Source organism: Anneissia japonica, unplaced genomic scaffold, assembly GCF_011630105.1.
Source record: "Anneissia japonica isolate Jap-2015-1 unplaced genomic scaffold, ASM1163010v1 scaffold2999_len715162_cov194, whole genome shotgun sequence".
NCBI lineage: Eukaryota > Metazoa > Echinodermata > Crinoidea > Comatulida > Comatulidae > Anneissia > Anneissia japonica.
Window position 1 is genome coordinate 606,957 of NW_022754077.1, and position 27,306 is coordinate 634,262.

Below are 27,306 nucleotides of genomic sequence, written 5' to 3' on the forward strand. Positions count from 1 at the left end.
ATAAATAGTAGAGAAACGTGTATAGAATGTTTTGTCTTCTTCCTGTTTCCATCCTAAAGTTCAAAAATATTTATTTCCAGATTTTTAAGAAACTTCATCTTGGTACAGTTGCCTTTGGTCAAGAATCCATGGACGAGATGTGTGCGCATTTATTAACTGCTTTTTCCCAGTCAAAACATGGCACAGGAACCCCGGGGGCAACCCCTGCCAAAAGATCAACGACAAGGCGGACTGTGGTGACTCGATGCTACGAAGCAGTTAAGGCCTTAGCGTTGTGTCACAATGTGACTCCGGTATACGAAGATGAAGATGATTCCGAGACAGTAGAAGCTGACAGAGACCAAAATGTGAACGTTGTTTACCAAGCTGCCAGTCCAGATGAGGTTGCTCTGGTGTCATGGACAGAGAGTGTGGGCGTGGCCCTAGTGAAGCGTGACCTAACGACCATGCAGTTGCGTACGCCCCAAGGAGAGCTCATGCTCTACACTATCCTTCAGATCTTCCCGTTCACCTCCGAGAGTAAACGTATGGGAATTATCGTCAGGGTAAGAATTACTTCCACTGCTAAACAGTAATCTTAAAAATTTTGTGCAAAAGATTTTAATTCAACATGGAACCAACCACAATTGATGTTTGTGTATGCCGCAAACTTTGTTATCTACATGATAATAATAAATATTTATTTATGTAGCACATTTTCGATTTACATCTTTTTTTAAAAAATTTTTTTCAGTTCGAAACCAACAGCGATAAAAACTGCCACTAACAGGTGGTTCAATCTGTTCAATGTGCTTTACATAAAAAGATGATAAAATACAATATTAAAATAGAAATAGGCAGCATTATAAAATGAAATTATAAAAATGGTTTTATAGAAACTGCAAAAATATATTTATTATTAATTACTTCATTAAAATACAGTAAAAAAATTTGAAAATTTACAATCAACTAAATAAATATAATTAATTACGTAACAAACTATTATACCATATACAATTATAGTACTTATTATAAGTTATAATAATAATATTTTGTTTATATAGCACATTTTCAGAATTAAATCTGTTCAGTGTGCTTTACATAAAAATATGATAAAACGCAATATTAGAATAGGCAACATTATACAATTAAATTACAAAAATATTATAGAGAAAGACTACAAAAATCATTAAAACATTTGATTCACTATCAACAAAATAAACATGGCTTCATTGGGTCATATGAGATATCGTTAATTGTTAAGATGTTTAGATAATTATAATTCATGTTATTCACTATTATTAATTTAGATTGTGATTAATATATAGACTGTTTTTAATGCTTGTTAAATTTTAATGAGCATTTCTAATTTCCCCATTAGTTTTCTTGAAGTACAAACAAAAGAATCTTTTAGAGTAAACAGTATAACATTTTTAGATCAGGTGTATGAACCCAACTGCAATAAACCAGTGGCAATATTTGGGAACTATTTGATGTAACTATATGTTAATATTCTGCTGTTTTTCAGGAGGAGAAAACTGGTCAGATTTTGTTTTACATGAAGGGTGCTGATACTGTGATGTCAACCATTGTGCAGTATAATGATTGGCTAGATGAAGAGGTCAGTTCTCCTAGGTCAAGTTTGAAAATATCCACATTTAGCCTTATACCAAAGGCTCTATGCGCTTTACAGTATCATACCGGTCATTAAATTTGTAACCTCTATACATTTTGTATACATTATATTTTATGCAATTTATCATTTATAGGAAAAGTAATCTATAAGTTAAAGATGTATTGTCAGAAATAATTTTGAAATTAACTTGAGCATAGAAATTATTGGATTAAAAAAGAAATGTGTACCATGATTCTTATACTGGATAATGATAGTAAAAATAATAGAACAATGACTGGAATTTTTCTATCATTTTTTGATGTAAAATTACTGATAAACATTTTTAAGGACACTAATTTCAGTGATCAAGTTGATAATATTTATGTTACTTCAAACTGATCAAGTTAATTTCAAAAATAATTTTTTATGGTAATTTTCATGGGACAGTGCATCTTTAACTAAATAACTTTTTTAAAATGTTGCCCAATAAAAAAAAAATTGCTTTTTGAACACTCCCATTAAATGTAGTAACAGTCAGTTTTCCTTTCCTGTACCTGAATATTGAAACAAGTTGCCTTGTATCATTGGTGAGTCACCTACACTGAAAGTATTTGAGACAACTGATTAATTTTCTGCAAAAGAAAAGGTAGCTTGGGCCTTTGTGCCTGAAAGCTAACCTGGGAATTGTGTTTCAATTTATATTTTTTCTTAGAGTTTTGGGTTTTCATTACCTGGATGTTAATGTATTCTTTATTGATGTGAAGCACTTTGTAAAAAGCTTTTTATAAATGAAATTAAAAGCAAACATAAAATTAATATTTCTTTTGGTCATACCTATAAAACCACAACAGTATTAACTTTTACATATTTGTTTATATTACAGTGTGGAAACATGGCAAGGGAAGGCCTTCGAACTTTGGTTGTAGGAAAGAAGAAACTAACTGAAGACCAGTATAATGATTTTGAAGTAGGAAATGCTTTAATTTCCAATAATTCTTTTGAATATTTTCTCAAAGTATCTGAGGATTCCACAAGACGTTCCACTTAAGCTAGTGTGATTTCAGACAAGTGCTCACACACAGTGACACTTAGTTTAGATTAACACTTCTTTTCAATCTGTATTTGATGAGTGTATTTGCTATAAGATGTGAAGTGATATATAAACAATATGAGGCATTTCCCATTTTTAAAATTGATTCTGTTTAGCACAGTGAACTCTGCAAATATGTTTATAAACTTCAGAGAGAAATTGTTTTATTATTAAGTGCTTGATTTATAGACTAATTGTTTAAATGATTGATTATTTATTGATAGATTGATTGATCAGTACATTAACTGACTGACTGATTGATTGTTTGATTTGTTGTTACTTTCAGAGTCGTTACAATCATGCAAAGCTAAGCATGGTAGATCGTGGAAGTAAGGTGGCAGCCGTGATAGAAAGCCTCGAGAGGGACATGGAACTACTATGCCTTACAGGGGTGGAAGACAGGCTTCAACAGGATGTTAGGCCAACACTTGAACTACTCCGTAATGCTGGCATTAAAGTAAGCAACGTTAACATTTGCTTTGTGTTTATCAATTTATTATTAGAGATGTGTTAGGTGGTAAGGTTGCTTGCCGTTCATTTCCAGGGTGTTCAGTTCAAATCCTTCATTCACTTCAACTCTATTTTCTGAGTGTCATATATGGTTTTTGGTTTATATAATAACAATAATTATAATAAAAATAATAATATTAATAACTAGCACTAACTGGGACTTGTTATTTTTCCCTTAACGTTGTTTTCTTAATTGTTCTCTACTTTCTCCATTATCTAAGTTCCCCTAAGGTAGGTTTTAGTAGCATAAAAATAATAATAATAATAATAATAATAATAACATTAATAATTGGATTTGTATAGCGCATTATGCAAAAAAGCCTTTATGTGCTTGGTGATTGAGCGCTTTGAGTTTGAATGGGAATTAAGATGTTGCCCTATAAACTAAACCTACTTCCTAAACTAAAGCATGGTTGGCTGTTGGCTCCAAGGAGTCTATCCACCCTTCCATCGACGGATGCTGAAACCACCAAATTTCATTCTTTAGGTGGCAAGTCAAAAGGTTTTTAATCGGATGGAATTAATATATTTATGTATTTTTAACTTTTTACATATTTGTTTTATTAAAAAATTCTTTCCTGTTTTACCGTTTATTGATGCAATAATATATCTCTTTGTTACTCAACAATATATATATATATTTTCAAAGGTCAGCATTAAATATTATATTTCTGTTTGTTATAGATTTGGATGTTGACCGGAGATAAGTTAGAAACAGCAACATGCATTGCAAAAAGTTCTCGTCTTGTTGGGCGTACGCATGATATATACACATTCAAGAATATAGCCAACAGAGCAGAAGCACATCTTGAACTAAACGCCTTCCGTAAGAAGAACGATAGTGCTCTTATCATCCTTGGCGACTCCCTTGATGTGAGTTTTCTATTCAGTTTACTTCGCAACATTCAAAATACTGTTATTTAAATCCCTTTATGAGCTTGCTGAATAATTAATCTAATCGTTATGAGCTTGCTGAATAATTAATCTAATGGAGTATGAATATATAAATGAAGAAAAATTTATTTTATAAATTATTGTATTCATTACTGTACTTTACAAAATGTATTGTTTACATATGTTTGGTTTTGTTTAATTTTTTACCTTTTGTTGTGACAAACCATGGTTGGCCTTTGACCTTGATCTGGGCAATGTAAATCAAACCTGTAGTAATTCTTTTTTTTAATCATTATTCTATTTTTATCTCAAAGCCTCATTTTGTGACTTGGTTTTAAAGCATAGGACCTGTGGAAGACCATTAGATTAGTGCCGAACTGGATCCCAAGTTTAAATATAGAAATACTCTTATCAATTATTATATTATATTATTATTATTTATATTTTCAGGTTTGTTTACGATATTATGAACATGAATTCATGGAGTTAGCTGTACAGTGTCCTGCAGTGGTCGTCTGTCGCTGTTCTCCAACACAAAAAGCCGGCATCGTCAACTTGATACGAACACACACAGGCAAAAGAACTTGTGCAATAGGTAAGGCAGAAATAATAGTGACAAAGTATTGATTTTAGTTTTATTTTTTTTTCTTCATATAATTGCCATTATTCAGTACACACAAGCTTAATATTCATATACATAGATAGAGAAACATTACATTAAGTAACAAGGTCAGCGTAGTATTGAAGATATTGGGGGTCAGCCTCTAGATCTGTAATGATGCTTATGGGAGGGGTTAAAGGTCATGTATCCCAACATCTAACTGTAATCTAACAATTACTGACATTTCAAATAAAATTCCTTCATTAAACTCAACCAATAAAACTTGCCCTCCCTCATACTACTGCTATGTTTTCTATGTTGTTACAGTACATTTTTGACTCATGTTTAGTCAATTGCTATAATTGTAAGTTTCAGTACTTTTTTTTGGGGTTCACTATCAAAAAATATTTTACAAAATATTATGAATAAATATATAGGTGCAATGGTTGGAGCATTAAAAATATTACAACATAAAGAGAGCTGTGGGGAAAACTATGAAATCAGACAAAGTTGAACAAACAAAAAAAAAAAACAAGTATATCATGTATAATATATCAATTCTGTCAGTAGAAGTGGAATCGTGGCTTGAGCCTCATCGCCAGTGGCCACAATTCATTGAACCAAAACATATTTGATATTCTTTTAATTCTTCATTCATACTGTGGTTGAAATACTGATTTGAAATGGCCCAAAAATCCCCTGGACGGCACATACTGTGTATAAAAATACTCTCATTTACAAGCATTTGCTTTAATACTCAATAATAGTTACTGTTAAGTGAAGAAAATTGCAATTAAAAAAAATTCATGCTCACACATAAAATGTTGTTGGACGTGGTAATAGTGATAATAATAATGATGATTTAGTGGATAATAAATATATATTGCTATATTTTTTTTTTCCCTTTTTATAAAGTACTTATTTTTCACTAAACTTAAATAACACACCGTCGGTGCCATTGTTAAGACTTTAATATCTGAAGGTCATTTGTCTGCTTGGGTTCCATAGTTTGGAACACTGTTTTTCCAAACTAAACAGTTTATCTGTCCACTTATCATTCAAGATGACAATTGTACATGGCCGAATTGATAGTCTACGATGGCTTGAAAGTCAAGAGTTAGATTTGTTGTCAATCTGAGTGTGCTGTGTATTAACTCTGTTTTCAATTATTGCATGGTACTTCTGTCCGTTGAACTCAAACACCTTTGCATAGTTAAATGCTAGGCTCAAAGCAGGTGTGGTATACACAATATCACCATTGGGACTCTTATTCATCCCTGGCTTGTACCCATCCCTGAGTATTCTTCCAATTCCTTTGATATCAGTGCCATGGAATTCAATCTGCCAAACTTTTTTATTACTCAACCAGTCATCATATTTTCCGCAACCATTTAATGCAAACTGTTGCCATCCTTTATCAAGCACGCAGCCTCACCAGCAATATATTTTTCCTCCATCACGCACCACTAAAGGATCATTATCTAGCATGCCCTCATCAATTCCATTGGCCAATAAAATTTGCACACTATTAAAGCTGGGATGCTGATTTTTTGTATCAACATTAATCTCAGGATCATAATCTGGATATGAAAACCAACCTGCATAAAAACAGAAATAATAGGTTAAAAATTTCAAAAGGGCTATAAACCTAAATTTTCCAAATTCCATAAGCACTGGACCTAAGTTCCACAAGTCCATAAACCAAGTTTTATAAGCCATGGACTTTCAAAGTGTCAATCAAACTTAACAACTCACCAATCAAAATAGCGCAAGGAATAAATATGCATGTGTGTAACAAGCACACATGTTGTCCCAGGAATGCACGTGTTTTGTGGGACCTTAGCAACAGTATCCAAGGGGCGGAGCTTAGCGAAAGTTCTATTGTTCACAAGCTCTGAATGTGGTCCACAAGATGGACATGGACTTTTAATCCACAAGGATGGTCCAGCCCTAAATGTGAGGTTAACTTGCCCAGTGACCTAAGGTCCTCCAGCATATATACTAGGGAACTTTCGATCGCACGACGACGGCAGGACGTAGAACGTAATGACGTCAGTAAAATTCATCTGCGCATGCAAGGACGTTAAGGTCACCTCGTCGAGTAGATTCTGGAACGCTATTTGACCAAATCTACATATGCAGAGAATGTAGGACGCCAGGTACGACGGTTACGCATGAGTGATTCCGTTGTAGCGTCCTGACCTACTACCTTGGATACGGGCCTGTACTGTCTTATTGACATAAAATTGTTGCTGCTGATGGTAGTAGTGACTATGATGATGATGGTTGTAGAGGATATAAATATTGCTTTAATACTTCTTTTTTTCTTTTCTGTAAGTTACTTTTTTCAGTGAATAACATACCATTGCATAGTTAAAACTGTCCTTATCGGAAGGCTGTTTATCTGTTCGTTTTCCATAGTTCAGAACACTGTTTTTCCAAACTAAATAGTTTGCCTGTCCACTTATGGTCCAGGATGAGAATTGCACATGGCCGAATAGCTTGGCTATGATGTCTTGAAAGCCAATAGTTACTTTCATTGTCAATTTGAGTGTGCTGTGTATTATCACAGTTAACTCTGTTTTCAATTATTGCATGGTACTTCTGTCCATTGTACTCAAACATCTTTGCATAGTTGAATGCTAGACTCAAAGAAGGTGTAGTGTACACACTAATACCGTTGGGACCTTTCTTCTCCCCTGGCTTGTACCCATCCCTGAGTATACTTTGAATGTTTTCTATAGGAGTACCATGGAACGCAATCTGCCAATCTTTATTACGCAACCAGTCATCATCATATTTTCCACGAACATTTAATGCAAATCGATGCCAACCTTCATCAAGTATGCAGCCTTGCCAGCAATATAGCTTTCCTCTATCATGTATGACTGAAGGATCATTATCAAGTTTTGGATCTAGCATGTCCTTATCAATTCCATTATCCAATAATATCTGTGGACTATTAAGTCTAGGATGCATATTTCTGTCAACATTAGGCTCTGCTGGCACATGGGCATATCCTGTTGAAAACCAATCTAAGCAAAAACAGAAATAATAAGTTAAAGTCCTGGATGTAATGTCAACAGTGCAGTGGTGGAATCCAGGAATTTGAAATTGAGGGGGCTCAGGGATAGACTTTCAAAGCCTCGGCCTCACCATGGTTGGAGTTGAGGCATGAAAATTAATGATTACGGCACCTTTAGATGGCCAGAAATGGCACTAAAAAACTTGAATGTAATCTTCTCCTCCTTTCCATTTTTTAAAATAATTTTGAAAAATTAGGGGTGGGTGTCCTAAGGAGAAGTTCCACAAGCCCTTGACACAAGTTCCAAAAGCCATTAAACGTAAGGTCAAGCCCTGATATAAGGTCCATATGCCCTGGATATATGTTCCACAAGACTATGAACCAATTTTTTTTAGCACTGGGTCACAAGCACTTAAGCTGAGCCACAAGATGGCTATATGATCCACGGTACAGGGTTGATTCACAAGCACTAAATGTAAGTTTTTTAATGCCCATGGACCAGGGTCCACGAGCATACCTATACAGTACATGAAGCTACATGGTGTGCATGGAGATATAAGGATATTTAAAATGTCAAGAGTAATTACAAAATGGTAGTTTCAATACATGATCTATCTTATACATCATGAAAAATAATTTAATGCAATGATTATAATAGTTTGGACATTACAGCCATTTAGATATGTAGTAATGGAATAATGATACTGAATTGTGACATATTACTATAGTATAAAAGGTGTAGTTTTTCACACTTCATTTAGTTATACAAGAATTATACTTACCCCCCATTTTTTCTTTTATATATAATATTTGATAGCTTCTATCTCAATATGACGTTAACTTGGTTAATCTTCATACCTCATTGTTTCTACTTCCTGGTGTCATTTTTTGCTATGGTAATGTAACAAAGACCCAATCAGAATGCTGTTAATCAGTCATGTGATTTATTGAAAGCTAAATATAGCATTGGGAAATTTCTTTATGTAATCAATGTATTATGTTTTTAAGCCTTTTATTAAAGATGTGTTGAGATATCATTTGTGTATTCAGTATTGGAACCAGACTATTAATTGACATAAACTTGATAACACTGGTACATTGATTAAAGATAAAATGGAATTCCATGAAATGACAAAGGTGAACAGTATACTTTATGTTTAATCTGGAACAATGTGCACAGTACAATATTAGGATACATGTGTACTTCGGTTTTGTTCGGTTTTGAGGAAATGGATTATAGCTTGCTATCATAAAGTGTATACCATTCTTGATTGTCCCAGATGTTTGTGTACTGCTTCTTCCTCCTGCACTTTAATTAAATACAGCTTGCAAAGTACTAGCACTCCAAAAACCGACAAGTAATAGCCAAGCTTAGCGTAAGTAGGCAAGTAAACTTCCCAAGTTAAGTAATAATCTATGAAAGCCAGGTAAAATTATCTAAACTAGAGTAATCACTCAATAGAGTGCATACCTCCGACCTGTGTTTGAATACTGAACAATAAGCAGGCCGTATATGATTTGCAACCCTGTACCTTTACAGAACAATACACAGGCTGTGTATAATGGACGATTCCATTATTTTCGTCCCTCCCCTTAATACTGAATAATAAGCAGGTCGTGTATGATAGGAGATTCCATTATTTTCTTTTGTGCTCGAGGGTAGATTTGCTACAATCTGATTTATTGATTTTTCCGAGTGTTATTTCGGAAAGTACCGTCAACGTCTGCTTATGAAACTTGTTGAATTTAGATGGCAGAATTAGAGTAAACCCAGGAAAAGTATGGTATGGAAAGCCATTGGTGCGAACAAATTTAGAGACTGGAACCCAGTCTAGCTTGGGGGTAAAAAAATTGAATTTCCATAACCTTGACCTTGTCCTTTGACCTTCCCCAAAATGTAATCATCTCTTACTTTTTTTCATGTAGGCCTACCGTTCCATAAATTTTTATGATGATCCATTCTTTATTTTTTTCATAATCTTGCTACAAACAATAGTGAATAAGAAAAGAATCATGAAAGAAGTGAAAAAGTAACTATGTAATTAAAAAAACAGATGAGTCTTTCTTGTAGACATAAAGCAACAGTCATGGAAGATTAAATGTATTGTGAGCTGAAAGACAGTTCTCCACTCCCATTCAATTCTCAAAAGTATGTCGCTACCACCTTTTACTTTCTCATAGTGTACAGTAGCATAAAAAAACTAGACTGTGATGTGATGATGTCTGTTTTTTTATATACTCCTAAGCCTTTTTTTGTCCTCATTAATCTCAACGCTTCACATCATGCTTCGCATCTTCTCAGCTGTGCATGTGGTTTTCACATTCAGTCTGTCAGTCTCCTGTTTATGTGGTTTATAGAATATGATTGCATTTCCTCACAATAATTTCTTTCTAAAAGTTTCACCATGATTGACACCTTGTTATTTTAGAATCTTCATTATTCATAATGGTTTTTTTTTCTTCTCAAAGAGGAGTCTGGTGGGGGTAACAAAGTGAATAGGTCTCTGTATAAAATATCAACCAGAGAATCAATTTACCAATGAAGGTATAATATTTGAAATTACAAGATAATATAATATTTAAATTAATAATTAAATAATTAATTCAAATTTTAATAATATATTTTTTTTATCCAATTTTAACATAAAATAATAATATATATTTTGTTTTCTAATTTACAGACTACTTACAAAAAATATTAATTTCACTGCCAACCAATTAAACGTTCTATTCATAAGAGATAAAAAAATTTATTTATGTATCAAGGAAAACATTTTCCATTTCTGTTTTTAGTAGAACGCTAATAGTTATTTAATATAAAAAATTCAACATTTAACATGAGGATTAATTTTGGATCCAAGGGGTGGCGAAAGAAGTGTTCTGCCCAAGCAGCAGCTGAATAATCCAAGTGTGTAATGGCTCCACAGATTCCAGGGGATGTAGCCTTCTAGACCTCACAATTATAGTGAACATCCACCAACCATAGGCCTCCACTGGTACTTTGCACTCCTAGCAAATATGTCCTAGATCCGCCTCCTACTGTAGATTACCAAGTCCATGGCCATTAAATGCAGATGTGATTATACACATCTTCACAAATATGTTCTTGCAATTGCCTTATACATTATTAATGTAAACAAAAATTAAACTTGGCAAGTTGGAAGTCTTCAATGATAGAGCAAAGTTTGATTCCTTATATGGTAGTATATTACAGTGTTGCATCCTAAATAGATAGTTATAAGTACATGTTTTGCGGACGTATTCGATTAGTGCAATTAGAGCATGTCGTCTCCCAGACTTTACGCTTTGTTTCCTCAAATTTAATATAATAATATTTATTATCTTGTCATCATCCCTTAGGATGAGGGATGGGCAGTTGTATAACTTTCAGCTGTTGGAGATATGAACTGCATATTCAGGGTTATGATATTGCTTTCGCTTATCCAATAATGAAGGAGACATGTTAATTACTGGGTGGAAATTTAATTTTGGCTTTGCTCCACTTGGAAGGGGAATTTTATTGGCTTCTGTTTTTCTTCATGTTGTCGTTAGTAGTAGTGGTGTTAGTATTGGTGGTGTTAAGTGTGGTGTTTGTGGTGGTGGTTGTAGTGTTGCTAAATTCATTGTTACCATAATTATGAGTGTGTGTTATGTCCGATTGTTTAAAAACTTGGCAAAATACAAGAAAACAAGTGGCCTATCCACTATAGGTACTTTTGCGATTATGCAAATTGTTTAGAGAGTAGTATAGCTCAGTTGGCTCTGCTAAGAGATGTGGGATGTGCCCTTACTGAAAGGGAGAATATTGACTATTACTTACATTGAACCTACTCCCTCTGTATTGAAAGGTAAGCACCTGACCTTAATTTTAAAAAGCTGCTTCTCTGCCATTTAATGTTAGAAACCTTTTAAAATTGCTGTTGCAATGTAATCATCTGGAATATAATCAATTAGATTAATTAAAATCTGTTTCTTAATTTAAGAAATATGTTATTTCATTTCTTTTCATTTATTCTGTCTTTGGAACACGACAAAGAAAGATACATAATAAACAAATGATTAGGAGGTATATAAAATTAGAGGATAATAGGATAATCAAATTATATCGACTATTTAGTGATAATCCAAACTACTAACAATGTTTTATAGACAAAGATTATTTGTAGAAATTAGTAAATCCAAATTACATTAATTTTATGTATAAAGCAAGGATAAGAAAATCTGATAAATTAATTAAATTGTAATCCTGTTTGTTACACAATGAATGAATCAATTAATTTAGCTGTTAAACTAGTAGAGAAATATCAAAATTATAAGTAGGTAGAAAAGACTGAAATTGAATGACCTTTGGCCTACATTAATCAAGCGTTAGGAAATCGGAATAATAATTCTAAAAATAGCATTCATCAACTGGGAATCTGTCCTGGCATTCAGTATTAACTGTCGAAATAAATACATCAGAAAAAATGCAATATCACATCTCTGTTGGCAAATATTTATACATACTTCATATAGATAGAAATATATTATGACAATTTATTAACAATGACCCAGAAACATGGAAATCCTATAATGATGGTATTTCAAAGTAAATTACAAAATAAATTGCTATGTAAATGATAGAATTATTGTAACACCAAATCTAGAGAGAATATGATTCAATGTTTCTACCTTTATTGGGTCATCTACAGGAAAATTAATTCATGTCTGGACCCTCATTCCACCCATTGCTTTATTCATATTATTACACATCATTTAGGAATTTAGCCGACAGTGTTCAGAAATAAAAATGTCTGCAAACCTGTCGTGTACGATGAATTGGAATTGTGAGAAAATAATAAACATATCCATTTGCACTTGGCAATACTAAAAGCATCTGTGTAACAGCTGTGGGAATTAATCCTATGTTGCCACGCACACACTCTTAATTAAAAAAATGACTGTAAAAAATGTACCCCATAGTTTCATGGTTCTGAAGTTCACACTATAACTGGAGCACAAATAAATGAACATACATATTATACAGGTTTTGTTTTATTGGAATTCTGCCCATTTACAACGACTCAAATTTCATTTAAAAAAAAAATTCTTATGGCTCAGTATATCCATGGAGGATTTAAATTCCTCCATGTTATATCTATTTAAATTAATTGGTATAAAATCATTGGATTAAATTACTATTTGAATCTGTATAATGTAGTACTGTTAAGACCTATTTATTAGAAACCAAGAAAATATCGCCCTCTATATTTTGGGTGCAAAGGAGTGTGAAAAGAAAACAGACCATTAACCTCTCCAAATCCCCCTGTTGCCTGACGCTACAACAAGGTCCTCAGATCCAAAATTAAAAAAATTATAATACTTGCCCTTATATTGTGGTCTAACAGCATAATTTGTGCCATATTAATCCTTGTGAACCCTACCATAGATTTTCATTCTGTGACCCTGACCATTGCTCTAGTCATCCCGTTAGTTCAAAACCCCCCATCAGACATGTTGGAACCGCTTGTCGGCAAATTTCTGGAGCCACCGCTGCCTGATATGGCCAGCTGTGGGTGTGGTCTTCCCTGTTACCCCAGTTACTTAATTTTGAAAATATACTTTTTTGGTATAAGGCCAACATACATATAGATTAGATGCTATAGTAAGCATGTACCTGTATGTAAACGTATATATATATATTTGTTGTGATTTTCTTGTTCAAAGACTTAATATTATTCCTTTCAACCATTGAGTTATAATCTCAAAATAATTAAAGCTCTATGAACTCCAATTAAAGATATTTCTTGCTTCCATGATTCTCAATTATTGGTATAATAAACAAATTGCATCGTGCGTGTGAAAAACCATATCGTGAGACCGTAATTATGAGTGTGTGTGATGTACCCATATCATGAGAAATGCAGCTAATGCAATTACAGTGGAACTTTTCAATTGATTTTTTTTTTCAATTGACAACTACTCTTGTCAGTACTTTGTCAACAAGAAATGTCTGAAATTTTGAAAACTGTCTTATAATAGTTTGTTTAAATTACCTGGTTAGTCTTTTAAGTCATGATTCCAAATTGAATTGTTGCCATTACAATAAAGTACAGGTATTTATAATTTAGACCACCCACTCGCTGTGGGATAAAAGGTAGGGTTTTTTTCAGTTTTCAGTGTTACTTGTTGATTATAATCTTTATCATTGATAAGAGATCAGATGCCAATGAACCATAAAAAACCAGGCTAAGGCTGCCTGCTAGCATTTGTACATAATGGATCTTTTTGTACTGTCAATCAAAGATACATCTTGAATCTGTGTTTTTGTATTGTTAATACAGTATTTTCCCTTAAGTCCTTGATTTTCTCTTGAGTTTTGTGCAGTACACAATTATTTGTAGATATCACATGATAGTAAGTTTGGTATGACCAAATCTTGATCAGTAAGAATAGAAGAAACATAACTAAAAATATATATATTGGTATCTTTATTCACATTAAAATCATATATATACATAAAATAACTCAGTGCAGTTGAGAAACTGAATATAATATAAAAATAATATTTTGAGAAAAACACATTGTCCCCATTTTGCATCTGACCCTAAGATTACTGTTTTTATACCAACTGAGCTAGAATGACTAGCTTATATACTTGTATTTTTCTATTTATGACACCTTTTTAAAGTTAATTTTTAAGATGAACTTCACGCTCTGCAGAATGCAAAGCATAATAACATGACGGGTTATGAAGTTGTTCATAAAGCAGCGCTAATTTTAGCTGGCCCAAACGGAATATTTAAATTTTTTGAGCTATCTTAGCTGTGTTACATTATGTAGCCTCTAGACGTGCTGATGTCATAAGGGGTAACCTTCCTCATAAGAGGTAGCATGAGCCTCATTCTTGGGTGGGAACAAGGGGGTTATGTTCTAGAGCCTCAGGGTTTCTGCATTTTCAGTCTAGGCCTACTGATTATCATCATACCCAACGTTTCTGTCAACCACACAGGTGTTCCGCCAAATGTTTTTTGTTTTTTTGGCCTAAACAACTGTAAAGAATATTTATTTTTAAACCTTGTTTGACCTTTCTGATTTTCTGTGATATACATGTCACAGGAAAATACCAAACTTTTAAAATCTTTAAATTCCATTAAATCATAAATGTAAATAACAAATAATGGTTGGAATTCACAAATGTTTGATTTATTGTAATTTTTATGGCAAGTCACCATGTACTAGTTGTTGGGTAAAATACACGAAATAACCTGTCGATTGACGTTACACCATAATAATAATGAAATACTGATTTGTTTTCAGATCCCAGAAATATCAGAGAATCCTTCCTATCCATTGCTATAGCAACACCTTTAAATAACTCTTAACCAGTAGAAATAAGTACTAAAGTTTGAAAAACATTAGATTTAATAGCTTTCTTATGGACTAATGAAATGTCTTGTCCATTGTACTGTATATGTGTGGCAAAGGCAAGCCAAACTAGTCACTGGTCGCAAAAATTGATTTTTATTTATCAGTAAAGAGTTAAAGATGAAAAGGAGAGCTACAAAATGGTAAAAGTGTCATTCAAATCTGACATTTCCTTATGAAGTTATTAGTATTTAAACATACAGCTGTTTAAAGAACAATATTTGAGAAATCAGCCTTCAATGTTTATGATTTTGGGCATTTCTCAGGCAGAAGCCATCACCAGATTGTTAAAAAATGTTGTTTCAACATTGAAAATGGGGAAAACAACAGCATATCATGATGTATAGATATATAAAGGTTGGAACAATCAAATAGATTTTTAAAATTTTGACATTTCAGCATGTTTCGGCTATTTTCTCTGAAACACGATTTGCAACAAGGGACCGGTTTGGCTTTCTCTATAGCTTGGCTAACAATATTGATAGTTATGCTATAGTCAGATACAGTATACCTCCATTATGTGCTCCTTTTTATCTGTCCTCAAGGATTTTACCTAAATTTTTATAATCTAGATTATTTATATGCAAAAGGTACTACTCCTTTGGGGAAGTAACTCAGAAAATGTGTTTTTTGTGTGATAGTCCGTCTACATAATAGGGAACTTCTGATTGCAGGATGACGGTAGGACGTAGAACATAATGACATCAATAAAAGTCATCTGCGCATGCGAGAACGTTAAGGTCACCTCGTCGAGTAGATTCTGGAACGCAATTTGGTCAAATGTGCGTATGCAGAGAACGTAGGACGATCACGCATGAGTGATTCCGTTCTAGCATCGCGTCGTCGCACAAATCGAAAGCTACCTAATATAAGGTATATAATTATACCATGGAGTTTGTAGTTTTGGTATTCCATATTTTGTATGGATCATAAATAACCAAGAACTATCTAATCATTTCCCCTTTTATGAATTTAATACTAATTATACCAATTCCAGATTTGTAAATAAAAATTACAATTTTCTATTACCCAAGATAACGCAATTGTTTGCTTTGGTAGTTTATACCCTGTAGTAGTTTTCACATATTAAAATTATGGTGTCCTTTACTCTCTATTGTGTGATTAACCCATTTGCAGAACAAGAATATAGTAACAATATAACATTATTTATATATTTAATTCTCCATGAGAATTCTTTGGGGTGACATATTGTCAGCATTGAAATACAAGTTCATTCCTTCAATGCCATGGTCTAATAAATTACAGTAGTCTAATAAAGTACAACAGTTTACAATAAAATCTTGTGTAGACATAAAATAAAGTATAGTCTTTCAACTGCTACTTCGTCAAAGTAAATTTATTACTCTACTGCTGTGAGCAGTTATATGAATTACAACAAAATGCCAGTTGTGTACGCCCAGGACAGTGGTGTCTGGTTCATCGGGTGGAGGAACTGAACTGTGATTGGAGGTGTCTTGTGTTCGAATCCTCTAGGGATTTCTTGTCTGTACTTAATGAAGTAGCTACTTCATACCATATTTTATATTATTACAGTGTATTCTATATAGTGGATCCATCGTACTCAAATAATAAATTAATTTTTAAACGAGGAAAGTATATAGTAGTTAATTTTACACTGGATCCAAATCTGTAGGGATTTCTTTCATCTAATGAAGTAGCATACCATATTTTATATTATTATAATGTATTCCATATAATGGCTCCATCATACTCAATTAATAAATTAATTTTTAAGCAACGGAGGTATATAGTAGCTAATTTTACACTGGATCCGAACCAAAATTCAGACTGTGTTTCCAATACACTGTATGCCTTTGCCAGTGTCCCTGTTCTTACATACTGATACAATTTTCTGATCGGTTCGGTGAAGCTTTTCGATCTCGAAAATTCAGGATCAGTGTGAATGAACCTTAATAAAATCTCTTGTGCTTGCAGAGAAAAGCCCTGTTCCGACTACGAAATTGTATGTGGCAAAAAATTATTGTATGCCTATATATAGTCATGATGTGCCTATATATGGTCATGACGTGCCTATATATGGTCATGATGTGCCTATATATGGTCATGATGTGCCTATATATGGTCATGATGTGCCTATATGTGGTCATGATGTGCCTATATATGGTCATGATGTTGATGTGCCTATATATGGTCATGATGTGCCTATATATAGTCATGATGTGCATATATATGGTCATGATGTGCCTATATATGGTCATGATATGATGTCATCATGACCACTTTAGGCATGTCACATGTTTTTGGTCAAAATGAAATTTGATAGTCTGGCCAAAGCTTGACGCAATAAATAGTGAGTGGAGTTGAATGGCTTAGTGGTTAAGGTGCTTGCCTTCTAATCCCAGGGTAATAGGTTCAATTCCTGTCACAGCAGGAATTTTTCTCACGACCAAAACAACTCCACTCCCTAGGCCTCAAAAAGGGGACTTGATTTATAAAGCATCATTCCATCCTTTAACTGGCAAGTGTACCTGCTGTTGAATGGATATGAAGGGAAATAATAAACATATATCAATAAAAATATAATGTGTATAATTTTTTATTTTAAAACCTACTCATGTAATTTAGCTCTGCTACATACAAGATGGATTTTGATAACATAAAATTAATTTGAATAACATTCCACCATCATCATCATCATTTTCTTATGCTTCATGTTAGTCAATTTTGGATTCATTCTTCTCCATTCCTTGTTCTGCTTTAATTTCCTTTTCTAATTGGCAAAAATCGATTGCTTTCTACTGAGTGTCACTTGGCGCTCATAGCAATTACTAAACTGCCAGACCATATAAAGAAATCATGCTTCTTGTTAATTATTACAGGACTTTTATAATCCTGAGTTTTAGAAATTCTTGGCATAGCTTATTGCAATATGATTTGACAGAAAGGGTCATGTCAAATTACCAGAAAATGAGGCAGGCTATGTGATATCATGAGGATACTATAAAGATAACATTAATATAGCACTTTACTACATTTATAATAATATTGTACAGTAATTGCAGATTGTATAACTCCCTATGTACCATTTCCTGAAATAATGTTATATAATTTAAATCAAAAACTCCTTGTACACTTTATGTACAATGTTATGAATTAAATTAATTAATTTTTTTTAAATAACAATAATGGTGATAATAATAACATCAAAAACAACAACAATAAACAAATTTGAAATGTTGATAATTATGAATTACCCACTGATTTTGTGGAAAGATATCCACCTATTACCTTTGGTTTAGGGCAAATAGAAAAATTTATTAGATTATCACTCCCGCCCACGTTAAAAATTTCGGAAATATTGATGCGGGAATAATTTTATCTTTATTTATTTATTTATGTATTCATTTTTTTTTTGTTGCATCATTTATTTTAACTGCATAAAAACAACTTTGGAAAAAACAAATGCTCACAAAATATAAAGGAATTGGCTCCGAACTCGGCGGACTATAAACTCTTCCAATTGATTAGATCAGACATTGGGTTGAAAATGCAAAGCCCTTTTTTTAAACTTGTTTACTGTCGCTAAAAATAAACAGCTCGCTAACTGCGGTTAAAAGTAGACAACACAGCGGTCCGTCCGTAAAGAGACCCGCCCAGTAGGCTGATCGGATCGTTAATTCACAGCGTGTAGACTCACATTCCACAGGGACTCTCGCTGCTAAAAATAACTCATTACATAATGCATTACAAGTGGGCGGCTTCCTTGTGATGGATGTGTTTGATTGCATTGGTTGGGCAAAAACTAACCTACGACATCAAGAAAGAAAGTTTAGCCAAATGCTGGCCTAGCTAGAGGTGAAGACCAAAGCCTAGGCGCCTATGCCTACTCTATAACTATAATTAGGGTGTTCCCTTCGTTTTGATGCTCAAGTAATGTCTGATTTTTTTCACCGGAATATAGGCCTAGTTTTAGGTAGGCCATTGGATCACAGGGCAGTTGTTAAGTGCATCTGCCACTTCGAAAACCAATGTCATGTTCGTTCTGTTCATGCACACGGGAATCCCCGGGTATAATCCTGTCTCTTATACACATCAAAAAAAAAACCTCCCGCCCTCATCAATTTTGTTGATAATTTAATAATTTTTTCTATGTGCCCTTACCATTGAATGGAGACTTCAGATCATAGAAACTGTGTCAATAGTCTAGTTTTTATGACTGGAATTTTTTTTTTTAGTCTGGTCATGTAAGACTACCGCAGCATGCATCATATTAGAAAACAGATGTGTCACAGCCTACAGAAAATCACAAGTGGGCATGTAGGGCAACACCTCTGAGTTGACCCTTGACTCAAGGAGGCACAGATGCTATGTTACCACATTGGTGGCTTGTAAATAGTCATCTTATACCTAATATATTACTGGCATTTGCTTGCTACTTTTTTCCATGCTATACAAATTAGTTATAATTATTTATTATTATTTTATAATTGCATTCTGATTATGACAATTATTATAAACATTAAAAGATCATTAATGAAAACTGTCCACAAATCTGTACTGTATTATTGTTGTTACCATTATGTTGTTTTGATATTTTCAAATATTGCCATTATTGTTTGTTTGTTTTATTTGTTTTATTGCTTTTTCCACACAATACAAAATAAATAGTAAAAGAAAACAATTAATAAGCCTGATAAAATATAGTACATAAATGATAGTTACATAATCTTAGAAGATTATGTATTGTTATTAAATACTTATATTAAACAAAAAAGACAAGATGCCTCACAATGACATCCTACAAAGGAGTTGAAATTGACAAGAGAAGTTAAGCCAAATTGTGTGTCTCTCTCTCTCATGGCCTATTTTATCAATTTGTACTGCTGTTCGAACTTAATCACAGATACAGTATTTTTATTTAGTCATCTGGAATCCGTTTCCCAAAACTTAAATCTCATTGATTTCCAGATGTAGTTCACAACTTCCTAGTGTTACTTTTACCTACAAATTCCATTTAAAATATTAAATTATGTTTTATTGGAACTTTGTTCACCTGCCTTGCAATATCAAGGTTTTACCTAAAGATTTTAAAAATTTATGTGGTGGAGATGTTCCATTTTGAGTGTTATTTTAAACTGTATCTTGTTACATTCTCCTTTGATGTATACTGATATTGAAACCATTTCCTCTCTGTCTTCCTGGTGACTTGTCATAAAGCTGAGAATTCAAATGTGATTATAGATGCCTTTAGGCTAAGGATGACATTAGGTGATATTATACGAGTGTTTATCATTGCACAATCGATTTCATTGCTGTCTTATGACTCAGCTCTCTGTAGACAACAGTCATGACTCTGTACATTCCGGGGACAGGGGAGGGAAGGGGGCGGAGTGGTACAGCTGTCTGACAGCGGCTCTGACAGTTTATGACAGGCTCCAGGGAGAAAGCCCTGGTAAGAACCTGGGGGAAACTAAGTCCAAGAAAAGTAATTAAAAAAGAAAAAGCATTTTCCCCTCTTTTGTTCACTCCAGGGCCAAAGCCCTGGTAAGAACCTGGGGGAAACTAAGTCCCCCATTGTTTACGGTGTTTTTGTCTTTGTTCAGGTGATGGTGGAAATGATGTCAGTATGATCCAAGCAGCTAATGTTGGTATTGGTATCGTTGGAAAGGTGAGCTATACAATTTGTCATTCTTTGAACTTTGGCCGCGGGTTCGAATTGAATACTTTAGTCAAATTACATATGTCCTTAGCCAAGACACTTCATCAACGTTTGTCTCCAATCAGGAGTATAAAGGCGAGATTTTATTTTACCTTTTTCAGCAGATTTTATTTTTGAAAGATCATATGATGAGGCAGGGGAAAAAAATTGGAATAAAATGTTGTTTTCTTATTTAGCTAATTAAATTGGTTCAGATCAAAACATCAAGGTAGATGAGAAAATAATCAATGTCTTTTATTGATAATAATAATAAATATATATGGTAGTGTTTCAGATAAAATAATTGAGCTTATAAAAAAAAAGGTGCTCCCCAAGATCCTGTTGTGTAGTCATAAAGAATGTGATCATAAACAATTCAATGATCATATTGATAAATGCATATATTATATTTATTTAATTGAGGAAAAAATAAAGAATTTCTGTAGAAAATCTTCAATTTGTCATGAAGGCAGGTGAGCAAAGAGACTACAGTATACAGTATATACAATTTTGTTATGTAAAGACACAAATATATCGGCTGTGACAGGCTTGCAAAACATTGTACAAAACGCATTTGCCAAATGGTTTGTGATAAACTTTATAAAACTGATCTGACACCGATTTAGCTGCATTACTAAGAATGCACTAGTCCCCATGGTTGCCGAGGACAGTACACATTGTGTACGGCTGTTTTTGCAGCCAATTACCAGTGGCAGAAATTATCTGTCTCAGAATTGATAACAGTATAAATGGCTCATTTTAAGTGTACAGATAGAGTAGTGAATGAATCCCTGCCTACGAAGATAGTCATGTAAATATTAAATGGAATGGTTAATCTCTCCACCAATCCTCCCCCAATTATCAGTGGCCTTCGCTCGCTCTACATATATAATGAGTCTTCATAATTATATAATTTTGTTTTGCAAATTAACAAGGTCGAGGTCATCCAACTTTTGTTTATAGCAACAATTAAATTATAGAAAATATAATTTTTGTCGGATAAGATTGCTTAAAAATCAAATCTTCTCCAAACGGTCAAGGAATTTTAGGCCACCAATTAACGAAAATTATGACCATTTATCCAATTTGTCTCCTTCAGGAAGGGAAACAGGCGTCACTGGCTGCCGACTTCTCCATCACGCAATTCAAGCACGTGGGACCACTATTGATAGTTCATGGACGCAATAGTTACAAGCGTTCGGCTGCTCTTAGTCATTTCGTGATGCATCGTGGCTTGATCATCTCAACAATGCAGGCCATTTTCTCGTCCGTATTTTATTTCTCATCTGTTGCACTTTATCAGGGAATTTTGACAGTTGGGTATGTTTTAATTTATTTAATTATTTGCTCAATGCAAAAAAAAGCAATGAATAAATATTGATACAGAAGAAAAAACTCACCGAGAAAGAAAAAAAAAATATTATCAATCTTTACAGGAAATTAAATATTACACATATCATTTACAGACATGTGACATATTCAAATTATAATATTTATGGTAGTATCATAAAGTTTAACAATGTTCTCATGTTATATTACTGAGCATGTTAAGCCTCCAGGGTCATTATCGACATCGAATGTTTGCACTGTTTGCTAGCCATTCCGACTCTCTGAATTAAAATAGTTAGTGTCAGTCGTAGGGGTAATAATGTAAACAAGTAAACTGGTTTCTCACCACACCCTATTTAATGCAGTGAGTGAGTAAGGAGTTTACTTGTTTACTTTATTACCACTATGACCACTATGACTGACACTAACAAATGTAATATAGCGAGTCGGAATGGCTAACAAACAGTGCAAACATACAACATTAAGTATAATGGATAATTGGGCTTTACTCCTCAAATTTAAATATATATATATAGGCCTATGCGTCAGCCTCATGTTTTTTTTAAGTTTCAGTATTAGGATGTAATTTATTTTTATATGTTTCGTTTTCTGTTTTTGAGGTTCCTGAATAACTTGGAATTGAAAGTATTTTCAGTAACCTTAGGAGTATTAATTGGGGGGAGGGGACCCTGATAGTAGCACAAAAGAAAGTGATGGTAGCTAGTAATGGGGTGATATTTAAGCACAGATTTCCAGTGGTGTCTTGAAATAGGGGTGCAGATGGGGGCGCGAAGATGAAGCGGGGGCTTGATGTTCAGTTAAGGGGTGTAAATTTGCAAAATAAGGTGATTTTAGGTGATTTTTAATTACTTGACCATGAATTTGGGGTGGGGGACGACTGGGGTGCACTAGTAATTTTCTAGGGGGGAGGTGATGATACGCCATTGCAGAGCTCTGTGTCTCACCGTTTTTAAGTAATTACATTAATTACATTGCTACAATATGGAGACCTCATTTTGTGTAAATTTTCAACGTGCATAAACGACATATTTATACAAGCCACGGTAATATTAAATCAATGGGTTGATTCTATAGTGCTAAAGGAATCTGTGCATTGTTTTTTGTTTTATCAAACATTGCAGTTTTATCACTAGGATATCACATTTCCTTCAACCTGTTTTAGTTTCCTTATTCATTATCTTTGTATGTTGAGCATCTCTATCATTTTCACTAGATATGTGACGGCTTACACTATGCTACCCGTGTTTCTACTTGTACTCGACCAAGATGTTACACCAGAAACAGCTATGCTCTACCCGGAATTGTATAAAGATTTATTAAAGGTATAATCCTTATTTATTACCATATATGGGATATGTGTAATATGTAAATATTACATTACAGTGGATTTCCTCCATACGACTATAGTGTCCTTAATTTAACCATTTTATGAAATTTATGACATATAATATAAATATATAATAAGCAGGCAATGATGCAGTGCTGTAGTCAATAATAATAATAATGGAAAATTATTGACTCTTTGGAAATTAGAAAATATTGTTGAAGTTAAAATGATGGTGTCACATGATAAGAGATCGACAATGACTCCATTCTCGAAGTCTTTGGGCCTGTTTCTACTGGAAAGAAATAATCGATTAAAAATCGCTTTTTCAAAAAATTGCTTTTTCAAAAAATTGCTTTTTCAAAAAATCGCTTTAATTCTTGCAGTAGAAATGGGACCAGTTTGTGACAAATTCATTTTGTAATTATTTTGTGGGGGTGGGGGATATTGGGCCTAGGACTCTCCGCTCTTTTGGGCCTACCATCCTCGTTTGGTCGTCGTTCATAATTGTGCCGATGAGCACAGCCAAAAACATTTGCCTTCTCCCCCCACATAGTATCTTACTCCTCGTCATCATGACAGGAATGAGAAAGATACTATACTATATAGTTAGGAAAACAATGTGTTGTATAAACAAAATGGTGACGTAATTTCCGTCACGAAAACTGATTTTCAAAAAATAAAAAATGCAGTTGCAACACCAGCAGGCTGTCTGGTACTCATTAAAAAAACGGATTTAAAAAATTGATTATTTTGTGTTTATCAGAGGAAACACACCCTTTAGGAACTTGAGTTATTTAATCAAAAGCAGTCTTTTAACATCTAAACGTGAAATCAGTGCTGTCAGTGTATTCTTTTTAAAGGTTGATTGTTCGCTTTATAAATATTTATATTATAATTAGCAATAGTATTTTATTGTTGTTTAATTTTTTTTTTCTAAGGGTCGGGAGTTATCATTCAAAATGTTCTTTGTTTGGGTGTTGATCAGTATATTTCAAGGGGGTGCCATCATGTATGGCGCTCTCTGGCTGTTCAGTGGGGAGTTCATTCACATCGTTGCGATCTCTTTCACATCGCTAATCATCACCGAGTTATTAATGGTTGCGTTGACGATACGCACGTGGCATTGGCTGATGGTGGTAGCTGAATTACTAAGTTTGTGTATCTACGTCGCTTCCTTATTTATATTCGATGAATACTTTGGTGAGTTTTAATTTTTATTTTTGCATTTATTCATAAACATACAAGATGTCGATAGATTCTAATTATTAAAATTACTGAAGTGTCATGATTATTAGCATATCTTTAGATTTATATTTTCATGGTTTTTCGTTAATTTCAGATCGTGAATTCATCACAACCTGGCCGTTCTGGTGGAAAGTGACCGTGATAACCTTGTTCAGTTGCGTACCGCTCTACATTCTTAAGTACCTTCGTAAGAAGTTCAGTCCGCCAAGTTACTCCAAGCTCTCAGAGTGATGAGCAATTTTTAGCGGCTGTAGAACAACAGCTACGATGGAGCCATGATGTTTCTGAAAAGTTAATCTGATTAATTAATTTTTTTTATGTCTGCAATTTTCTTTGTGGTGAGAAATCTATTTATTTAGGCATGAAATTACGTACAAAATTGAAAATGCAGCCAACAGGCTGAAATTACATGTATAGACCTAGTAATATTTAAGCCTAATAGTAATTAGGTAATTGGATGTGCAATCGTTAGCAAAAAAATGTTTAATTATTCCTCATCTAGCTGGCCTAACGATAAACAATGATAATCTACTGTTTGAATCAACACTTGGTGTTGCTATGACCATATACAGTCTTGTGTATGGGTTTTGTAAGCCTTGATTTTACAAAATATGAACTTCCTTAATTCACATGTGAAGTTGAATTTGTCTTGTCTGTAGGTTTCATTGTTTATCTGTTTGAATAAAAATATTTTCGTGTAAAAGTCTTCCTTGTCGGAAGTTAAACTAATCACTCTGAAATTCAAGGACTTGAAAACTAGTGCTAGCATTTTATAAACCTTGGTAAACTCTCAAATAGACAGGGGCCAGCTTTATGAGAATCTTGGCAAGCACTGAAAATCCAAGGCTAGCCTATTCAGAACCAGGGCTAGAATTTTGATTAGCAATAGAGAACCAGGGCCAGTAATTCCAAGAACTAGGGACCAGCATTCTAGGGGCCTACCAATATCTCTGAACCTGGGACTAGCACTGTTGGAGCTAGGGGGAGCATTCAAAGAGCATGAGCTAGCATTTTTAAGATCAAAAAATAAATAAAATTGGGGCCTTTTTTTTAATTGATAGTGGGAGTGCATAGACCATGTGGATTTATGGGAGAATCCTGTGACCCCTGTGACCCACAGGAGAGTTATATAGAGCATCACATCCTTTAACTGACAAGTTGCTCATATTTGGATGATAAATGGAATAAATCCCATCAATTATTATTTTATTCTCTTATTTCCTTATTCTTTAAAACTGACAAAAAATACATGTAAATGATAATTTTTACTTTCGCTGTAGATATAATATATATACATATTTAAGAACGATGGTAGATATTTTGTTATGTTTATTGGAGTATTTTTTATGTACAGGGACTCTAATAAAATTTTGTCTTGTGGAAGATTTTTTTCATAGGGAGATTAAATCAAATTAGAAAAAAAAATGATTTGTCCTTTTAGGTATTTAATAGATTGAAATGGTCTGATGGTAAAGGTAGCAAGTTTTTCCGTGTTTACTGATATACCTTTACAGAAACAGTAATGAAAAACCAAACATTGTCCGGTGTGTTTAACAAAAATCTGATATTATATGTCGCTGTCTGGGTAAAGCACACACAAAATATTGACTTTATGTGTATATATAGCTAGGTGCAACTGAATGTAAAATGTTCTTATGCTGAATACATAGTCACACTTTGAGAGATTGGCTATTGCAGAGTTCTCTGTAAATACACTGTGTAATAAAATACATACTTATCATATGTATTTCTGATTAAATATCTTATGGAGTAGTCATAAGATTCATATAGCACTAGAGGAAATACTAGTTGGAAATTAGGCAGCTCTGCAACCTTGTGTAACATGTAACACCCGTTATTCATGCAATGTAAGGTTTACAGACCAGAGAAATCTTGGACCAGTCTCCACTGTCTGTTGCAATCTGTTTTACAAACTTTTTTTACTACAGTGCTCAAGTTTTTGGTTTCTGAAAAGTTAACACCTTGCTTAACGGTATAGTTTATGAAAATTGTCGACTAATGAATTGTACATGTTTCAGTGAATATTTGCTCTTTATTCTAAATCTTATTATTTATTGTTTTGTTATTTTATTTTTTTATTATATTTATTATTTATTGTTCATTTTTTAATTCAATATTTACTAAATGTTTGTTTATTTTTTATTTTTCAATTATTTAGGCCTAGTTTAAATTACTTTCCATATTTTAGTGTTACAATATTCATTCTGTACAAATTCATTTGCTGGAAAAATGAATATTATGAGATTGGCTAACAAAATGAATTGCTCCGATCAGTCAGTCTGTCATTTCAAGGCCACTGGCCATTTTTTTACACTTGTAATAAATTACTAAGCATTTTAATAAAAATAACAAGCACATTAGAAGCATTATCCATTAATGTTGTGATTTTATAAGTCATATGGGAAAACATATTTCCCCCTAAAATTTTACATTACCCCTCATTTTCGCCCACTAGCACTGCCACTGCATGTAAGCTCACTCCCTACTTTATATCCTTATACTGTCGTCCTGAAATTTAACTTTTTATTATATATAATTACTGTAATTTGGTATGCAATATTT

The 27,306-nt window shown here is 33.4% G+C and overlaps 2 protein-coding genes across 6 annotated transcripts in view; one reads left to right on the forward strand and one right to left on the reverse strand.

Moving 5' to 3' along the window:
• The window catches only part of LOC117123035 (probable phospholipid-transporting ATPase IIB), a 45,749-nt gene that overhangs the window by 18,148 nt on the left and 295 nt on the right, over positions 1-27,306 (forward strand). For all 5 annotated transcript variants that reach the window (XM_033268839.1, XM_033268842.1, XM_033268840.1 and 2 more), the window contains 11 exons: positions 81-545; positions 1,508-1,600; positions 2,478-2,561; positions 2,971-3,141; positions 3,879-4,067; positions 4,539-4,683; positions 20,707-20,771; positions 21,901-22,121; positions 23,365-23,473; positions 24,417-24,678; positions 24,818-27,306. The exon at positions 24,818-27,306 is cut by the window's right edge and continues 295 nt beyond it. In XM_033268839.1, coding sequence (XP_033124730.1) covers positions 81-545; positions 1,508-1,600; positions 2,478-2,561; positions 2,971-3,141; positions 3,879-4,067; positions 4,539-4,683; positions 20,707-20,771; positions 21,901-22,121; positions 23,365-23,473; positions 24,417-24,678; positions 24,818-24,954 — 1,941 coding nt within the window. In that variant the 3' untranslated portion in view covers positions 24,955-27,306. The remainder of the gene's footprint in view (positions 1-80; positions 546-1,507; positions 1,601-2,477; positions 2,562-2,970; positions 3,142-3,878; positions 4,068-4,538; positions 4,684-20,706; positions 20,772-21,900; positions 22,122-23,364; positions 23,474-24,416; positions 24,679-24,817) is intronic.
• Positions 4,709-8,569, reverse strand: LOC117123036. Its single transcript, XM_033268844.1, has 3 exons — positions 8,497-8,569; positions 7,053-7,724; positions 4,709-6,287 (listed from the first exon to the last, which is right to left on the reverse strand). The coding sequence occupies exons 1-2, from the start codon at positions 8,501-8,503 to the stop codon at positions 7,090-7,092; spliced, it is 642 nt and encodes a 213-aa protein (XP_033124735.1). The 5' UTR covers positions 8,504-8,569; the 3' UTR covers positions 4,709-6,287; positions 7,053-7,089.